The 21702-nt window shown below is 28.5% G+C and overlaps 2 protein-coding genes across 6 annotated transcripts in view; one reads left to right on the top strand and one right to left on the bottom strand.

Moving 5' to 3' along the window:
* The window catches only part of LOC101514094 (uncharacterized), a 6121-nt gene extending 5911 nt beyond the window's left edge, over positions 1-210 (bottom strand). The window contains exon 1 of the mRNA XM_004490578.4: positions 24-210. Within this exon, the coding sequence (XP_004490635.1) occupies positions 24-65 (42 nt within the window). The 5' untranslated portion in view covers positions 66-210. The remainder of the gene's footprint in view (positions 1-23) is intronic.
* Positions 211-6385: 6175 nt separating this feature from the next.
* On the top strand, positions 6386-10347 carry LOC101513442 (APO protein 3, mitochondrial). 5 transcript variants are annotated; one of them, XR_003471619.2, is made up of 4 exons: positions 6386-6891; positions 7671-9206; positions 9311-9438; positions 9589-10347. XR_003471619.2 is itself a non-coding variant. In XM_004490577.4 (2 exons), exons 1-2 carry the CDS (start codon positions 6506-6508, stop codon positions 8539-8541), a joined length of 1257 nt encoding a protein of 418 aa, XP_004490634.1. In that variant the 5' UTR covers positions 6386-6505; the 3' UTR covers positions 8542-10347. The 5 variants fall into 5 exon arrangements, 1 of the variants encoding a protein (XP_004490634.1); XR_012162079.1 differs by having other exon boundaries at positions 7671-8924; positions 9023-10347; XR_189434.4 differs by having other exon boundaries at positions 9311-10347.
* The last annotated feature ends 11355 nt before the right edge of the window (positions 10348-21702 follow it).

Genomic DNA, 21702 nt, shown 5'->3' with positions numbered 1-21702 from the left:
AAAGAGTGTGTGAGAAAGCATACGATGGGTTGGGTCATAACCCTCTGAACTTTGGTGCTAGCCATTGAAGCTGAAGTTTATCGACGTTCGCAATTTGCAGAGATGAGAGGGTTTTTGCTACTCAGTACTCACTCACTGAGATGAGAGGAGGTTTTAGACACCAACGGGAGCAGCACAAAATTAAATAATTTAACCTATTTTATTACCCTTAATTTTAAAATGGAACTTTTTATCCTTAATTATCATGTTTATTGCAATTTTAGTCTCAATTTATTTTTATTTTTACTATTACGATGGTCAATTTTTTTTCATCAAAATTGCGATAACTTAAAATTCACACACACTTGCAAAATATGAATTCGAATTTAGAATTATATGTCTACCATAATAATATAGATATTTGTTAGTTGACTTATGTTTTACAGGTGATTTATTGGCTTAATTATAGGTCGAATAAAGAAAATACTACTATTAGAGCTAAAATTCACCATTTATTAAGTAAAAAAATTACTATTTTTTAGGTAAAATTATGGGTCATGCTCAATGTTGCAATAAATATGATAATTAAAATACTAAAAATTTGATTTTAAAATAAGAAGACTATTTCGTTAATATGATAAAATAGAAAACCAAAAAGTGCAGTTAAATCAAATAAATAATTGGCTTAATTGTAATTTTGGTCATTTATTTTCTTCATTTCTTATAATTGATCAATCTATTTTAAAATACAAAAGTATTGATCCCTCCCTCAAATTTTTCAACTAAAAAATGATGATATAACATATTTTAAACGATGTGATATATATAATATGAGGATGTTGACTAGTTATTACTCATAAAAATGCAATAAAAAACACTCCAAAAATTTTAGTTTCAACTTTAAAAATGATTCACTTTTGTTATTAGATTAACAAGATATAAATAATTAGTTCATCTAGATAAAATAAAATCGTATGTTCATGTCATTTAAAATATGTTAAATTATCATATTTTTTAGTTAATAAATATAAGGGAGAGACCAAAATTGTCAAGTTTTAAAATAAGAAGACCAATTTTTAAAATTAGTAAAAATATATAGACCAAAACTGTGCGAGATTGTTTATTATATAAATATAGATAATATATAATAATTTAGATAAATTTCCTTTAAGTCACATAGTAAACTCCTTTTTTCTGATCCTATTTATCATTTTGATATCTATAGTGTAACACTCCAAATTTATTTTTCAAAAATTACATAAAAATATTTGTTTTCTTTTAGAAACAACTATATTTTGTTTCTCTTAGAAGTAATTTATCATGTAATAATTTGAAGATGCCTCCGAAAATGACTTGATATATTATTTTTGTAAAAAGAACGTAATGCAATTTACTAAAATATTATTTATTCATTTATTTGAAAAATTAATAGTCAGTTGTTAGATCGATATTCATTTATGTTTCATACTAAAATAAATTATCTTTAAGTGAAATTCAAAAGAAGCAAGGTTGACTTAAATTAATGACATTCAATTATTTATTAGCAATTGAAATCTCACTTCCGCATTTCTATTAAAAGTTAATGATGAAGAGTAAATAACTTTACCATGTACCACAAATTTTTTAGTAATACAAAACATTATTTTTAAGTAAAAGTCTCATTTTTCCACGTGTGTGCACCAATCAAACATAATTCATTCATCCCACAACAAAAATTAAACCAAATAATAAATTAACAGCCATAAAATATGAATATAAATTTTTTTTGTTATAAAAGATTCAAAGAAATTGATTCTTTAATAGTTCTCAAAGGTGTGTCAAAAGTCATAAAATGTATCTAAATAAATCAAGTAGCAATCATAGAGCAAATAATTAGATCAAAATAAAAATAACAATAAAATGTATGCAAGTCATGCATGCTCCTAAACATATATGATTTGGATATAAGCAGCCACACAGACGTCCACACAGAAGTCACTCATACCAATGAAAAAAATTAAACCAGTCACGCATGCGTCCACAAATATGTATATGATATGTCATGAAATGATAATGATGCTCAAAAGGTACATGCCACCACCCACTTAGATAATCATACAAATCACAAGATATTTAGGCAACCACAAAGATAGCAATATTTAAAACATAAATCAACAGCCACTTAGGCAACTACAAAGATAACAATATTTAAAACACAAATCACCGGCCACGTAGACAACCACAAAAGATAACAATATTTAAAACACAAATCACCAACCACAAAATATTTCAGATTAAAATTTGTAATCACATAAGACATCAAATTTATATTCTTATGAATGTTCATAGTATCAAATTTATATTCTTATGGATGTTCATAGTTAGAGCTCAATAACTTCAACACATTTAATATGCACGTGAACAAATATCTCAAAATCACCATTTTCATTTTAATAATTCATAAGATTTGATTTGGCTACTTGTTATTGATAAAAATTAAAACTCATATTACCAAGAATACAATAATAATAGAAATTTAATTATTTTCACTATAAAGTTTTCCGCATTATAAAAATAAACTATACATTAATACATTTCAATAAATTAATTTTCTCATATTGTCAAAATTAAAAATATAAAATTCTCATCAATTTCCTCATGACACATATATTGTTCATAAAAGTCAAATTTTAAATACTCAAAAAGTCAAGATTTAATATCAAATACATCATAACAAACATATTACTAATGATATCATCATAAAAATTATAATTTTATAATTAAGTACTCTAAAACACGTAAAACGTTAAACATTTTCACTACAAACATATTTATTAAGGGATAATAATAAAAATATAATTCTATAATTAAATTTATCAAGATAAATTTATTACTCAAAAGAAACAATCAAAACATTATAGCTAATTTCTTTACGACGAAAATAAAATCAACATTTTTCTTTTAAGACATCTAGACATCATATCAATATCCTACGAACCACTAATTTAATATCTAGTCTAACTCTACATGGGGAAAAACCATTACCTTGAACGTTTTCCTTCCACGTAACACTACATAGCCCTCGAAAAATCTCATAAAGATGAAGGAACGAAAGCTTAGAACTTCCACAAGAAAGAGAGGGAATATGTGGGTGGTTGTTTGAGTTGCTTAGAAAATATTTGAGATAAATAAAATATAATGTTGGGAATCGCGTGTGAGGTACGGGTGATTAGTTGTAAGTTTTATCGTATTCTATGAGGAAGAGATGTATGAGACTAATATGGAGACGTGAAGCTGATTGGAGGAAGAGAATAATTCTTATCATTGAGGTTAATTGCACACATCAATAAGGTATTTAATTGGAATAATATCATTCAACGACCAACCCTTATGAATTAATTGGCATTCATGTACTTATTCTTACTAGTTACACATTTGAGTGAATGTAAAGTAGAAAACACACGGTTCTATAACTAAATGCTATTAAAAATAAAATATAGTTATATAGTAGTGTGAGTGATTAGATTTTGACCCAAATTAACTTGATCATTGTTCAGTCTAAAAAAAATACTCCTACGAGTTTTAATTAATTACTAACAAAACCCCAACAATTAATTAATTAATTAATATAAATATACTTCATCAAATAATTAAACATCAAGGAACAATTATCTTATTATTGTCACACTAAATTAATTAAATTAAATATATAAATAAAACTAAGGATTTTCACTAACTCTACTATCTCCTAGGTCAAATACTTATTTGGCATAAAATAAAACTAATAAACAATATAACTTCTATAAATTATAATTTAATTAAATAATTCAACTAATGTTTTCATAAACTAAAATAAATCAAGTAAGACAAAAATATCACTGCAGATCACACATAACAAAATAAAACCAACGTATCTAACACATCAATTTCATGATTTTCGACACTAATCAAATACACAATTGTCACGTAGGAAATAATTATGCCATAAACCGTTCTAATGTAATTGTCACATCAAAACAATTAAATAAAAATAAAGGTTATAATTATTCAAGTAAAATAGAGAGTGATAAATTTTAATTTAATTTCTTTACATATAAAATAAAATATTAATTAAATAATAAATTACGAAAATTACTAAAAGACACATATATAATATGTATGAAAATATTGGAGTGTTACATATAGCATTGAATTTACTTCCAATTGATGGAACGTTTCTAAAACACCCTTAATATTTTGCCAAGTCGAGCAGTAGATTCGAATCAAGATAGAAGCATAACTTTGCTTGTCGACGTCGAGCATTCTAGACTATCTAGGTAAGAGTAGGTTTAATGTGATCGGATTATAGGTATAAAACGGATAAGATGAACAGGATCGAACAATCATATTTCCCAACCGTCTGGAACTAGCCAATGCTCGTGCCCTATCGAGGAATTAAATGAACTAAATATGTCACTTGAATGGTTAGAGTAGAAATGGTTAGCAATATTATTATGATGTTGTTGTGTTGTCGATTATGCTGCAAATACTGCTTATGTATGAAAATATGTTGATAGAATATTATGTGATAATGAATATTATGTGATAATTGTTATGTTATACATCTATGACATTAATTGTTATTTTATTGATTGTGATATCATGAACAATGGTAGTATAATCAATGCATTATATATGGTATGATCTGAGTTGTGACTAAAACGTTGTTTAAATTGTGACTACATTAGTAAAATGTAAAATGTGTTGTACCTAACTCATGTCTATGATGGTCTTCTTTTAATAAAAAGTGACTTAAGACGATGAAGAGAGAAAAATATGTGTGAGGGTCTTTAGTCCAGTATTAGAAAAATACAATTGAATAAGTTTGATAGTAGAGATCACAAACAAATATGTGGGAGAGATCAAACCTTGAAATATTATAGAGAGAATTCATTTAGAGGTAGCAATTTATAATCAAAAGCTACCAAGTAACCATAATTTAATCTTTACAATCACTTACATGAGTATTTGAATAAGTCAAGTGGATCTATAAGAATATAGTCATATATGTAATTATCTATCCACCTATAGGTGCCATAGTAATGTGTATACTCATCAAACACTTATGATTAGTTTAATACCATACATGACATTGACATTGAAGTGATAGGAATTGTGTAAAACTTGCATATTGCATACTTAAGTGTTGTTGTTGAGTTGTGAATGACTTGGTATGATTAAATGTGTGTTGTGCTTTTTGGACTACTATGCTTAATGTATTCCTTATTTGACTCCCATAAATAAATGTTACTATTATTTGCCACCCTATGTTGCTACTTGTTATTGCACTTGATTATGTGTATGTGAGCTCGTGGTTATTTTGTTTTGGATTTCTACTCTAATGGATGATATTAGAAGCACTCTAATTTATTAAAAATTTAAGGTTTAAATATATGATTGGTATACTTAAATTAAGTGTATTTTTTTATTTTTATAATTTTTTTTAAGGACGGAGAAGAGACAAAAATAAAAGAAAAACATAAATCTATAAAGACGAAAATCAAATGAAAATTATATATTTTGATCTTATAAGTTCGCATTTTTTTTATTTTTTATTTGTAAGTTTGTGTTTTTTTTTTTCGTTTCTTATTTGTATGTCATGTCAACTTTTTTTAACTGTCTCTAACAACAAAAACGATTTTAAAATAAAATTGAACTTACATAATTAAATTAAAAAGAAAAAATTACAGAGACAAATGTCAATATAACACTTATTTAGAGAGACTAAACATATATTTAAGTCAAAATCTATTTTATTACATAACGATAATTCTATTTAATTGTAGGTGTATGTGGTGTAATTGTGATGTCTTAACCTAATTTGCGTTGATTTAAAAATCAGATCCTTTATTTATTTATTTGATGTATTTTGTTTAAAGCAGTGTTATCGACATTCACTTTTCAATATTTACTCTTTTATTTAAATAAAATCAATGTGAATCTCACACTTTAGAAATAGGTCCAAATAAATCTCACATAAAGTAATGGATCTATATGAATTTCATCTAATAAAAAAATAAATGTTAGAGTAAGTACTTTTATTAATTCTACTAATTATCTATCTTTCATTTTTTCTATTATTCCTACAAAAATGTATATTAGACTTAAGGTGTCACAGGACCAACAAGTTCAAAGGCATATAACCTTTAAAAATGAAGAAAAAAAAATAGTACATAAATGAGATTATTTTTAATGCGGAATAATAATATAAAATTATGAACCTTACAAAATATATATATTATATATATATATATACAAGTAAGATTTAATATATATAGTCTAAATTTTAACCATAGACAAAAAAACTCGAAATTTGACACTTTTTCAACTGAACTTCCATGTAATTAAATAAATTTATAATATAATTAATAAAATATTATACTGTAACATTTATAATTTTTCACGAGGAAAGTAGGAGCAGAAGCCAGTCTAAAAACCGAACAGAAACACCGGTTCGTTACTTCGCCACTGCTCCGCCACTTCTATTTCTCGTCCCAGCGGCGGAGACATGCGTGCCACCATCATCTTTTCACAACTCTCTCTTCTGAAGCGACTATCTCACTACTTCAATGCGACCCTCTCTTTCACGTCGGAGGCTTGGCCGTCTGCAGACGATCCCGACGACGGATTCCCATACTCCGACGTGCCGTATCCTAGCCGGATAAAGTCTGAGAGGAAACCGTACGTGACACCAATGAAGGTTCTGATTGCGAGGGCGAAGGCAGAAAGAGAAGCACGAAAGGCACAACCTTGTAGGGTTTTGGAAGAGCCTCCTGAGAACGGGTTGCTTGTACCGGAGCTTGTTGAGGTTGCTCATCGTGTTTATCGAGCTCGAGGGTTTCTACTATCCGGTTTGCGTCAACTCGTCCGAGTCATTCCCATTTTGCGCTGCGAGTATGCACTCTCTCTCTCTCTCTCTAATGTGAATCTTTGTTTGTTTGCTTTTAAGTTCTGTAAGTAGAAATTGAGGTTAATCAAGAAATTAAGATTTTGCGTTACAATTAGGTGGCATGAATAATTGCGGAAGAAACAAATTGATGTTTAGTATCCAGGTTTTAGCTCCTATCCAATTCAACTCTTAATAATTGATTAAAAAATATCAAGTGTAAATGTTAATGTTCCAAAGTATGGGTTAGGCTGTATTTGGATAAGAAGTTTAATTAAGTGCTTATAGCATAAAAGTTTATCACATAAGTGTTTATGTAGAAGCTATCTTTATAACAAGATAAAAAAAAGTCAAATTGTTTTTATAAACTATCTGGACATGTCATAAGTTGTTTATATTAGCTATCTCAAACAGTCTCATATGTGTTTATGTCAGTAGATAAATTCACATTTGTCAATGTGATCAAGCTCTTGTTATAGTGACAACTAGTACGGATCCATGCAAGATTGCACGGATGTGAGAGGAAAGTAGCAAAACATAGAGGTGTGACATTCTGCCTAATATCACTTTTCTTACAATAAGTAGTCTCAATTAAGGAGCCCATTATGCCTTGGTGTGATTCTTAAATTAAACAAATGAATTTTGAGTATTCTTAGCAACATTTGATTTTTTAAGTGGTGGATTTTTGTGTCATTGTTCTGGAGCTTTCTACTGTTTTTAGAGTGGAAATATATGTTACATTGGCTTGTGCTTGTTGGCTTCACATTTAATGGTTTCGACTTGTCAGGCTGTGTAATGAGGTTCACATTGGTTATGTGGGTCATGAAATTCGAACATGTACTGGACCAAACAGTTTCTCGCGAAATGCAACTCATGTTTGGAGAAGAGGAGGTATTCGAGATGTCGTTTGTTTCCCCAAATGCTTTCATCTCTATGACCGTGTTGGCAAGCCAAGAGTTGGACATGATGAGAGGTTTAGCGTTCCTCGTATCCCTGCCATAGTTGAACTCTGTATACAAGCGGGTCTAGACCTTGAAAAATATCCGACAAAGAGGAGAACCAAACCTGTCTATTGTATTGAAGGAAGAATTGCGGATTTCGAATCTGTTGTGGAAGAGGATGAAAGTGAAAGAAAACCTTCTTTAGAAAATTTCAATCCTTTAATGGATCCATCCTCTATGTTGATAGAGCCTGTAGAGAATATAAGCCATATCGATGAGCTGAAGGATGAAGAAAGGAACAAATTAAGGATTTTAAGTGAACATACATTGAACTCATGGTTTGAGATGACATCAGGTGCAAAGAAGATAATGGAGAAGTATGTTGTGAATACTTGTGGTTATTGTCCTGAAGTTCAGGTTGGTCCTAAGGGACATAAGTTAAGAATGTGCAAGGCTTCAAAGCATCAGTCTCGGAACGGTTTGCATGCATGGCAAGAGGCAATATTAGATGATCTTGTTGGTCCGAATTATGTCTGGCATGTTGAGGATCTGAATGGACCTGCTCTGAATAACAATCTGAAGAGATATTATGGCAAGGCTCCCGCTGTGGTTGAACTCTGTGTGCATGCTGGTGCTCCCGTTCCTGATCAATATAGGAGCATGATGAGACTAGACGTGGTTTCCCCAGAACGAGATGAAGTTGACCTTGTTGCTTGAAATGCCTTCTTCCCTTTTTGAAGATGGGGAATATACATTTAACGGACATTCGGAGTTCTTATCGATAAAATTATCAACTTTTGAGTTTGATCAAATCTGAACTTTGGTGCCCTGTGCTAGTTTTCTGCTGTCTGACTATAGGCTGTATGGTCATCTCTCACACATTCTGAATATAGTTGCCAACCTTATATTATCTTCAGAAAGGACACATAGATTGAAGAATTATAGCAAGTATTGCATTTTCGTATTGGGCTGCATTGAGCTCAAACTGTACAGTTTCTTGTGGGATAATGCATAAAGATAAAGGTTCTAGCAGCCACCAAAAAAACAGAACCCAAATTCCATTTTTCTGCTGGTCCACACGTACTTCAAGCACACTATTGGTAGAGTTTTCTTAAAAATCTAAGTTTACTATACTTCCTCAACTAGTTGAATGGATGCCGAAGCTGATGTAGCTCAAATTTTCTCTTAACTAATATAGTTAATGAATTTAAAGACGCGTGATGGAAAGAAGGTAAGAAGGTTCAACCAGGCTCCAACCATCTGCGTTGTTGGTAATTGACACTGCAAAACGTAAAAATTGAAGAATCCATTTCATTCTTTACAGACTATTAATTAAAGCCTCCACTGGTTACAAATGTTTTTGCTGAGAGGGGCTCCTTCAGGTTATCATCCCCTTCTATTGTGCTTCCTTCATCTATGCCTCTATTTCCCTTTGTTACATTTACCCCTAATGGAATATTAAGATTATGTTTTTGATCATTTACAGCAATTTTCCTACTCTTCTTTGAAATCAAACCGAATGCCTAAAACAAAAGCATGGCCTATCAAATGCTCTAGATGACACATCATAATAATTGCTGCGAAAACTGGATTCCAATGTGTTTCTAGTGTGTTGTAAGTAGTCATGAACTTCACCATAAAATTGAATTTGAATTAATGAGGTTGTTTTTAGCATAATTTTGATGCATGAACAAGGGATTGAGTTCCAAGTTAAGTTTCTATTCATGCATGCGATTGACCAGGCTTCCCATTTTGTTTTATAAGCAAATGACAAGGGAGTACAAGGGGTACCCAATCCACTACAAAGAGAGTAAACTAACCACTTTGCTAGCAAATCAAAGGGTTAGTATACCAATTAGAAAAAGTTCAACAAGAGTTTCTACAACATTTGCCAAGGAATCAAGTCCAAGAAACAAGTTTAATATTGTAGATACAAAGATTAAAATCTGCTACATCCTCTTTGAATAAAATCTGGTTCCTCATAATTCGTAGTGTCCAAGCTGTAGCAATCCAAATCAATCCCCTTCTTCTTTTTGGTATGTTTTTGCTCAATGTTTTGTAGCACATGTTGAAATGTTCTACTCCAACCTCTGTAGCAAATGTGGACATGCCCAACCATTCAAAGACAGCTGTTCAAATAGATTTCGCAAATCTGTAGGTGGAACAAAGATGGTGACAGGTTTCCTCTTCGTGAAAACAAAGAACACAAGCTTTATAATGTTGTCCATCAATAACACCATGTTTATGCAGCTCATCTCTGATGCGAAGCCTTGCAATAAGTAGCCTCCAACAATGAAGCAAAGCTTTTGAAGGTGTATCAGAGTTCATAAAATAGATAAAGCTCCTGTTAAATAAAGGCAAAATGCATCGGGTAGTCTTTTAAAATACATGAAAATATTAAATTGATCGTTTTTTTTTGTATCTGAGTTAGTCTTTTATATTTGTAAAAGTTACAACGTTGAACTACTTTTAATTTTAATCTCATTTCGATCATTTTTAGTTAAAGATTTTAAAATTGTATGATGAGTTTTGTTATCAATCATATAAAGAACAACATGATAAATTTTCATGTGATTTCATAACATAGATTGAGAGAATATTGTGTTTAATTTGACGAATTCTAACATCTATCTCACTATTGAGATCATTCAAATCAGCTTGGTTTAAGAAAGAATTGAGAAAATTATAACACCAAATCACATCCCATGCCACTGTCATCCACATAGTTTGATGCTTATTAAAATTGATGTGTACTAGATAAATTCTTTCATTTTTGAAATACTAATCTCAGCTAAATTCTTTCATTTTTGAAATACTAATCTCAACACTGAGTTAATATAACATGTTTAGTTATTTTATTTACCATGTTTAGTTATTTTATTTACCGTTGCATTACAAATCTAAAAATTGATAAATGGTAAATATGGTGAAAACAATTCTGTATATTTTTTGGCTCAACAAAACAGCTTACTATCTGTGTAGCCCCACTTTTATCTGTATATATTCGGATTCTTATTATTTTAAGGAGAATTTTTATTTACCCATGATAAAAAACTTGGGTACAAATACTCATTAGACAAAATTAACTTAGAATAAAATTACTTTTTTAGCAGAAAGTTCAATTGCTTAAAAGGTAGTAATTAAATATTAAAAAGTGATGTGGTTTCAAATAATTGGTTTTTTGAATACTATACCCAACTATATCTGTAGCCTTATTTTAATGATTTGATCAATTCCCCCGGAAATAATTGAGTGTTGTACATTATGGAGTGACATATCTATGTGGTCTCTTTCGAAGTTAACTTCAATTTTATAGCTAGCTGATCTTGTCATGTAGAATAAATGTCAACAAGAAGAGTCACAGAATTCTCCCCCTTGATCTTTAATGCTGCAGTCATGGATGACTACTGGGTGTGATTTATTTTTGTATATTCAGCTTAGGGACATACAAACATGAAAACTGTGATGCTAACTTATTAATTCAATACATGTAAATGTATAGTCTATCCACACAAAAAATACATGTAAATTATTACTTGTCAAAATAAAAAACATGCAAGTGTTAATAAAAAACTTATGTGGGAGTTGAAACTTGAAAGGTAAAGAGTGTGTTTCCCTTCATGAATTATTGTGCTTCTGTTGCATAAAAATTGACTTTTAAAGTATTTTTCTTGTGGTTAGGGAATTGACAATTTGGTTTGTTTTAAATAAACTCCAGCTCGATAGTGTCTTCATATATAAATAATTTTGCTGTAAGTTTTGTTATTTATTTTACTTTTGACCCTTTTCTCTTGCTAGTACTTCTTCACATAAATTGTGATTTTATGTTTCTTAAACATTAGATACTTCAATCAAGTTGGTTGTTGGTTAATTCGGAAGTTTAATTTGACAAGAAAATATCACTGAGTTTTTTAATCCAGAGAAATATTTTGGATGTTTTTAAAAATATACTGCGATCTGATCCATTTTACCAAGATGATAATAACTTTCATTGCGGCTTGCTTATAGAAAAAAACAAGCTTTCCTCGTGGCATAGGGAATCTAATGATTTTATAGGTCAAGTCACAAATGCAATGTTTATAATTACTTGCAGTGGCTTTAGAATAAAGACAAAAAAACGGGGATTACTTAATGACTAATCTTTCATGACTTCCTTTTTCGTAAAGAAAAAAATAGAAAGAAAAGGAAATTACACATTATTTATTACAAAAATTGAACTTAAACTTAAGCAGTAGTGAAGTAAGTCAAGATTTGTGGATTTATTTAAAGAAGATCTAACAAAATATATATATTTAAGCGATATCCACATTTGATAGGGATGTCTCCAATGTGATATTTCAGTTATCTTATACTCTATTGATAAAATGAGTTTTTTTTAATTTTAATTATTAAATTTCTTAATAAGTGTGTAAAAAATTTAAATGACACCCGTTGTAAGATTAATGAAGTATTATTTAGTATACGACAACTAGTTAGAAACTTGAAAATCGTTCAAACAATGACTAACATAAGCGTCTTCAATCCTCTTTGTCGTAATATTTGAAAAGGTGATCTGGTCAGTACCAATTTAACAAAAATAAGAGAAAATAAATGTATCAAAATTCAACTTTTATTTATTTTTTATTGTTTTCATCAAACTGACAACGATCACATAATTTTATCTATGGTCCATCGTAGACTAGTGATTAAAAGTTATTTGAAATATTAACAAAGATCGACAACACTTGTCGTAAGTATAAATTAACAGAAAAATAAATATGTCGACCAAAATACAATTTGTCGAGTTGACATCAATCAGATTACCATCTCAATCATAAAAATAAAAAGAACTGAAAAATTATACTTCAGAAAAGTATCTTTGATTGTCGTTAGAATTTTATACTTTTAAACACTAATCTACAATAGATTACCTTAAAACAAATTTTAAATATTGATTCATGGTAGATCACATATAAAAGTGAAGCAAATTTTAAATTGGACTATGCTCCATCATCATCGAATACTTAAAAAATATTTAAAACTCCAACGATTACAAACATTATCTATTACAAATATACATTAGAGATTATATTTATTTTTATGACTTAAATAATAATAATTCTATAAAAATAAACAAATAATAAATATATATCTTATAACGAAATACATCAATTGCCGTTTTAATTATAAAAACGAAAAATGTTCTGAACTATTGTTTATAAAAAGTACCTTCTATCATAATTATAATTTATGATAATTTGTAAATATTAATCAACAATAAATTATATATAAAGGTAATCTAGTATAAAACTCAGTTAATGAGAGTAGTTTAGTGTGTCAGCAAATAAACCCAATCTACATGTTAGACTTAGTAATCCATGTCGGTGACTCTAGGAGCAATTTGTCAAAGGAGTTTGGACCTACTTCACACCCACACCTCTTCTTTGGGCCAATACAAAGATACTCTCCCACTTTATGACTCTTCCATTACCAAATCAAAATTTACTTTTTTTTTTCGAAAAAATTTCAAAATTTACTTTATTTATTATACAAGTGTTCGTTTTTCATTCCCTCTTTAACATTTATTTAAAACAATTTTATAAATTTGGATAATCTCTCTGTTTTTAAAACAATTTTCAAAATATTTTCAGTAGAAGCCATTGAAAGATATATTTCGCGTCTTAAACTTGTGGTTGATTTTTCTTAACTTTCTAATGATATAAACAACATATCATTTGGACAAATATAACTTAATATATGATATTTTCTATACGAATTACTCAAGTTGCATAAAGTTTGTTACTTACAAGTCATTTTCTGCCACAAAATTTTAGAACTAGGTGCTGATGTTTTCATGAGACTTGCAGTAATATGCTTTTGCACCTCTTTTTTATTTTATAAAAAAATGTTAACTTTTTACTTGACATTTCTTCATTTTAAAATTGACATTTACAAATCAAGATATTTCATTTTAAAATGGCATTTACAAATCAACATATAACATAAGTTTTACATTATATTTTATTGGAAAAATCTAAATCCTACATTTCTAATGTTCTAGATGTCTAAGAGATACAACTCTATAATAGTTTAAAAAAAGATGCACATCTCATCTTATAAATCGATTTTGTGAGAATGAATTATGAACAATATAAAAATCTAAGATTGTATTAAAGTCTATTCAATTGAATCACCTACTATTTATATATGTGCACCAAGTCTAATAGTATTGGGCCTAAAAGATGTATTGAGAAAAACTCAAGTCTCATATCTCTAAAAAATAAAGTCCTATAATTAATTATAAATTGAGACATCTCTAACCTTACAAGTCGATTTGGTAATGATGAATTAAGTCAAATATAAAAATCCAAGATATTTAAATCTCATATTTGAAGATATTTTTTCTTACTTCCAAATTTGAATCTCATCAGAGTTGTATATTTCCAATACGATAAAACTCACCTATATATACATCTACAACATTCCTTTAAAAATAACATCTACATTAACATCATTAATAATACTAAAAAAAAATGTAGAATATATAAAAGGTAAAATTATTCTAACCTTTTTTTCTTTAAGATTTTTTCATTTTACAACAAGCTAAATATTTAGTGTTTAATATTGTCTCAAATAATTATCTATAATTTTTCTCATGCATTGTTATTTTATATTTTTTTATCTATAATTTGTTAAGCATTAAAATTAATTATGTATTTTTATATATATTATTTTTGTTTAAGTCTCTTTTTAAATTTTAATTGTAGTATGTCGCGTAATTAATTGACCTCATATAAACACAATAATATGTACCACAATGCTGAAATGCACATACTTAAGAATGATCATTCAAATAATACTCACCTTAAAAATGATATGATCTTTAGGAATAAAATGTATAATATATACAAATTATATAGATTATTATAATCCAAAATATTATCTAAATATTATCGACAATTCTACTTGACCTCTATAATTTTTATTTTTTTTACTAATTTAACTTAAATTTATTTTATTATTAATTAATAATTAATATTTTTAATTATTTATTTATTAATTTTAGTTTATTTTATCAACAAAAAAAATGTGTAGTAGGTAGCGTTTCTGAAATACAACCTACTAGTCTACTTCAATCGTTTTTTATTTTTGTTTTATACGATCGTATTAATAGGATATGATTCATTAAAAATTCAAAAAGTAGAATATTTTAATTTATTTTAAAAAAAAGTGGAGTATTAAATTTTTTTTAAAAGGGATATAAAATAAAGGAAAAAATCCTATCATTTATTTATTTATAAACCATGTCTCAATAGTAACTTCTTTTAAATAGTCGTTGTCTTAGATACAAACAACAAGAGTAACATTATGCAAGTGCCTTAAGAAGACTTGAATCATTCCCCATTAAAAACTCTTCTATCCCACACAACACTTAAACCAAATATAGGCTTTGTCCATATAGACTTAGTGTAATATGCACAAATGAATTAAATGTTGCATAGTGTTTTTTACCAATAGATTTTGAAGTTGCACCATATGTAATGGTACACCTACGTACCACACCAAATCTTTGCACCATATATATATATATAAAACATGTATCAAATAAGATGAGATAGTAGTGTGAGAGATGAGTGGAGTAAATATCAACCATATAATTAAAATAAATGGTTGAGAGTTATTTTTCTTAAGTTGTACCTTCCACACCTTGTCTTGTGCTTGTGTCTACTCTCTATCTTTGCATTTGTTTTCATCCTCATTTTCTTACATAACCAATTATTTTCTCGTTTCTTGCGCCTAAATCTCGTATAACCACCAATTTCTCCATGTTCATTTTGCTAGTGTCCAGATTTTATTTTTATTTTTATCTTATTTGGAAGAATGGTTCACACTTTGTCAAAAAACAATAAAAATCAACCATTCACACTAGCTCAATCCTTATGGTCAAGAAAGTACAAGTCCTATCTTGAAATTAAAATAAAATTGATTATACCAATTTTATTAGGATTGGTCTGGCTATATATTTTCTTTTATAAAGTGCCTCTCTTCATCTCTATCTTCTATACCCCAATTTTTGGATTGTGACGGTTTGGTTGATTAATCATGATAACCACGTCACCATCACCCCATATGAATTCATATATAAAGAAAACAATTCTTTTTACATAACAATTTCTTATTCGATAAATAGAGATAAAGCAATTGTGCATTTTATAAATTGGTGTTGCGAGATGATGATTTATGTGTAGATGTAGTGGGCGATGGAAATGGAGAAGAACATGAAGAAGATTAAGCGATCAAGTTAAAATCTTGAAATTACATAGACATGTATTTATACAGATGTATAATCATTAATAATTTGTTTAAAATCAAAATTGGTTAAAAAAAATCATTTTTAATTGAAATCAATATAAGACTTCTGTTTAATTTATTTTACTTACATTGTAAATAAAATTCTAAAAATTTCAGTTTAAAAAATTCTTCTTAGTAGATGCAACATTAACGGACATATTTAATTTTATTTTATAAGACATGAAAGTAATAAGAAAACGATGAAATGTTTTAATAGAATTTCAATATAATAAAAATATAATTTTAATTTAATTATTAAAATAGAATTTTATTATTAAGATTGTAAAAATCGCTGTTTTAAATATGTTTCAAGATTGTTCCAGTATAATTTTAAGTTTTCATATATATTAAATGATTTAAGTCTTTCAATACAAAACAAAATTCAAAATATTTGAGCTACAATTCATAAAAAATAATGAATCTTAAAAATCTGATTAGCACAGCTCAAAATATAATTGTGTCCATTAAATGAGATTTTTTACTAAAAATAATTAATAAATTTGTCTATTGCTTATAAACGACGGTGAGTTTGTGTTATTGTTTTTCTTTAAAGTTTTTTTTAGAATGTCTGAATTTTTTGTTCCAACTTAATAGTTGATAAAAAAATATTAAATGTATCATTTAGATTGAAACATGAAAATATTCCATACTATAACATAATTAAATATTCTTTTATATAATTTTTATAGAAAATAATCGAATCAACAAAAGTTAATTATATAATTTAAATTGAGAATAATGTTTTATTTAAATTTATTTTAGTATGACTCTATTTTTTTTTATAGTAAATATCTTAACTTAAAAAATATTATTGTTAAATATATATACAGTAATTTTTTTTCTTCTTTCTGATACCACTAAAAATTTAGAACTTTATAGACAGCACACATCTCAAACGCCTTGTAGTAGTTTGCACCATACAACAACAAACTTTTTTCTTCTCAACTACCCTAATCTAATATTGAATGAAGTCTACAATAGACGCATAGAATCTTAATTATGCGAAATATCAATGTGTTAACAAAGAGGGAATTGAACACAGAAACTAATTTCATACATAAATTTATTTATTATGTATATACATCAAACATATTTTACTATGTGATATTTTACTCAAATAGTTTAAGCCATAATATTACAAATCAATGAAGTGATATAATTGAATAATTGTGTAAAATATTAAATTAGACAAATATATATAAATGTCAGAAAAAGAAAAAAAGAAATATAATTAGACAAGAGAGGGTAGAAAAGAAAATGTGGATTTTAATTTTTTTTTCGATATTTTTCAAAAGTCGGTGATTAATGATATATTTTTTTTCTTTTAAACTTTTCAGAAATCGAAATGGGTTTAAAGTGGTCACCGTACACAATAAAGAAAAAAACAAAAAGAAAGTGAGAAGTAAAGTGTCCTATAGAAATTACGTGGTTCTACATAAGGCCAGAAAGCGAAAGTTCCTCTAAATATGAAAATGTATGAATATTTATCCATGTAGAGAAAATATATTAATGCAAGAAAAAGAAACAAACAAAAAACTAATAAAACAAACATTTTCGATACATTATCATTGAATAATGATTTTAGTGAATATGGGTCCAAAATTAAATTTCAAAATATGTGGTTTCAATTATTTGGAAGTGGCTGGTGAGTCTCTATTACAAAAACAAACAAAACATATTAAATTATATTGGGTTATTTTATTTAATTTTTTAATTATACAAATGAATAAAGTAAATTATACCTAGAATGTAAGGAACGGTTGGCTGGTGGTCGGTCGTTTTCACACTTAGGTGGTGGTTACTCAAATAAAATATAAGCAGCAATCACAAAGAATCATAATTTTCTTTTCATTAATTAATTTTCTTACATCTGAAGATTATAAATAAAAGTAACTACACTTTTTGGTAAAAAAAAATAACTAATTATTCTTTTCGATTTTATCTAAAATGTATGAATGTATTGTTTTTTTACAAGTATATAAATGTAATGTTAAAAGTGTTCTTCGTCTAAATTTGTTTAACTTATATTAATTGAAAATGTTTTAAAATAAACATCAAGTAAAACTAATTTGGATTTAAAACAAAAAAGATAAAACTACAATTTTGTTTATATTCGAAAGCAAAATAGAGATGAATGAGTTAATTTATCACAAAAAGAAATGCTACTAAATTCAAATTAGAAATGGTAACATAACCGGCACTCGTGCGGTTCCCTATCCAAATCTGTTTGATTTGAACGAGGAAAAATCCACTTTGATTGGATGCAGGTGTAGATTTTCCTTAAAATTAAAATTTGAGTCGGAAACGTATTTGAGGTGATAATATTCACCATGCACCCGCACTCAAATCAGCCCTGCATATAATACTATTGTAATTTTAAATTTGATATATATTGAATATACTTAATATTTTTTTAAATATTAAAAATTATAATCTTATCTCTATAGAAAATATTTTTTTATTTTTTATTGTCTAATAATTATTATTTTACTATATTAATTATAATTATAATTATAATTTTTAAATTTATAATATTATATATACGAATGAGTGCGGGTGTGGGCGGAAAATCTGAACTCCGTTGCAGGGGGATGAGAGCCTAAATTTCACACCCGCTACGAAATAAGGGCGAATGCAGGTTTTCCACGATTAGTAGGGTGCGAAGTGGAGGAGGCAAATTATGTCTTGCTCTGCCCCGTTGTCAGACCTAACTCCAATAGTTGGGTTTAATAGTAAAAAGATAATTATCGGACTCCACATGTTGTGGATTTGATATATTTGCTAATGTTTAATGAACTAGAATGTCTTTCTTGTTATATAATATTGTTACTATGTGTTAGTAGTAAGAATACTTTAAACTTTTATATTCTCAAGTATATACATATTGTAACACCAACAAACATAAATTTGTTCATTTTGTTTATGAAATCATAGCCAATGGTTTATTCTCTTCTCCCTTTTTGTTATTTTTCATCTAAGTTTATGTTAGATTATTATTGTTAACATGATATCAGAACTTTAGTTGATTTTTGGACGATCCGTTTTGCGGCTGGTACCGGTTTCCTCCCTCAATTTTTGTTTTTGATCCAATTATGCTTCTTTATTTCTGGCGTAGTTCTATTCTTTTATTTTCGACGCGATTTTGTTTGATTCTTGGTTGACTGTGCTATTGACAAGTTATCGCTAATTTCTTTTGTTCTCAATGATTGTGTTCGTTGTATTTTATGACATTGTTTACATGGTTGATGCTAAAGATGATTCTCTTCGAGTTGTTAGTGTTCACCTTAACGAACATAATTACCTATTTGAGTTGTGTGACAAATTTTTTTATTTGGAAAATATATGTGAGGTTATGTTGATGGAACTTCGATTAAACCTACAAATAAAAAAGGATAAAGCTAAATATGCAAAAGATTTGAAAATATAGAATTTTAGTAATTCAAAAATCATTACTTGGATTAATAACTTTGTTGAGTAATCCATAGAGGTGCAACTACCAAAATATGATACTACTAAAAAGATTTTGGATCACTTGAAACATTTGTATGTTCAGTCTAATTTGCAAATTGTATCAGTTAGAAAATGATATTAGGGTCATTAAACAGAACAATATGACCATTCCAGAATTTTATTCGACAATGACTAATTTGTGGGATCAATTAGCTATTATAGAATCAATTGAATTAAAAGTTGTCAAAGCATACATTAATCAAAGAGAATACCATTGTCTGGTTGGTTTTTGATAGATTTTCGTGATTATTTTGAGGGTCTTCGTGGGGGTATTTTGCATCATATTTCTCTTCTTAATGTTGAATCAGTAGTTAGTGAATTATTGATAGAAGAAATCAAACTTAAAGACTCACTCCACTATGTTAGATATGGGAATTCTCTCAACTCCTCTATATGTTTTTGCTACTCTTGTTCAAAAAGGAAAACCTCGAGGGATAGGTCGATTTGGTAATGATGAATGTGCTTTTTGCAAAGAAAAAAGTAATTGGAAAGCATAATGTCCAAAATTGGGGAGATTATACTTAAAGAATTTTAGGAGTTCATCTTCCAATGTTGTTACTTATGCTCCTCCTACCATTGGATCTAGTTCTGGTTCTATATACCCATTTGAGACTACTTCTTAAATATCTAATATTGTAGAACAACTCAGAAAACTTTTTGCCACTCAGTCACATGTCATGTGTGCCTCATCTGCTAAAGGTTTGCCCGCCTCTATTTTGTCAAGTATATCTTATTCCTTCTAGATTTTTTGATTTGGAGCATCGCACCATATGTTATATGATGATAAATCTTTTGTAACTATGAACCCTACCTTGTCTATGTTGGTTATGACTGCAAATGACACTCATATGTCGTTTACAAGTATTAGCTATGTCTTCACACTTACTTGTCTATGTTGGTTATGATTGTAGATGACACTCATAAGTCATTTACAAGCATTAGCTATGTCTCCACACTTAACTAGTCTTTTTCTAATGTTTACTGTATTCCTCGTCTTTCTTTGAGTCTTACTTCTGTTGGTCAGTTGTGTGATTTATGTTATTCTGTTATATTTTATTTCACTTCTTGTTATGTGCATGATTCACATTATGGGAGGTTGATTGAGACATGCCATAGATAGAGGGACTTTATGTTTTGGATGACTTGCGAGTCCCATATATTGTTGCCTTAACATCCATTATTAACTTATCAGCTAGTTCTTGTAACACCCCAATTTTCAAAGCGAGGGTGTATTTTTTTTTCAAAAGAAATTAAAATAAATCAGAGAATTAAATAAGGTAATACCTTTGGATAAATAATTGAGTCATTATAATTTACAAGCAGCGGAAAAGTTTCTCAAAATATGAACCCAAAATATTTACACATCAAAAAGTGGTACATGTAACCCATAAAAAATAACATGTTAAACTGACAATATTAGTATAGGTACAATCTTCCATTTTAAAATAAATACAATTCAAAAGAAAGACGTATGTTCCCTCTATGTCAACCTAATCTGATCATTCTCCAAAACAAACTAAACGCCCTGAGTGATCTCCACGAGCCCCGTAAGATCCTCCTAACATAGCTCCAGTCAGGCATTCCCCTCTACATTCCCAACCACAGGGTACAAACCGGTAGGATTGTCCTGGCTCTCATCTGAGGGAAAAGCCCAGATTTCCACAATAGTTGTAAAGGGTCACCAACCAAAATTAACAGTTAACACATAACATTTAAGTTTTCAAATGCACAAGATAACCTTTCAATCTAGCATGCACCTTAAAAGGGTTTTCCATATGCTAAAGTTCATATAACACTTGCCAAATAAAAATGAAATCAAAATAAAGTTCTCAATCCATCAAGTAATGCATAACTGACCAAGACTTTGATAAATCAATTGAGTAATCTGTTATCTATCTCAAAATAAGAATTTCTAGTAAGCCAATCGATTTCCTGAAGGTTTTTAGTGAAATTTGAACTCTGGGCTTAATTCAATTGATTGGGCAATCGATTGACAGAATAGCTGAGCCACTGACTTAATGCCAATCGATTTCCAAA

This window comes from Cicer arietinum, chromosome 2, assembly GCF_000331145.2.
Source record: "Cicer arietinum cultivar CDC Frontier isolate Library 1 chromosome 2, Cicar.CDCFrontier_v2.0, whole genome shotgun sequence".
NCBI lineage: Eukaryota > Viridiplantae > Streptophyta > Magnoliopsida > Fabales > Fabaceae > Cicer > Cicer arietinum.
This window is presented reverse-complemented; position numbering and strand designations above follow the sequence as displayed.

Coding starts and splice junctions, on each gene's coding strand:
- LOC101513442 (XM_004490577.4), top strand. CDS start 6,506: ATGCGTGCCACCATCATCTTTTCACAACTCTCTCTTCTGAAGCGACTA. Junction 6,892..7,670: donor ATTCCCATTTTGCGCTGCGA/GTATGCACTCTC, acceptor TCGACTTGTCAG/GCTGTGTAATGAGGTTCACA.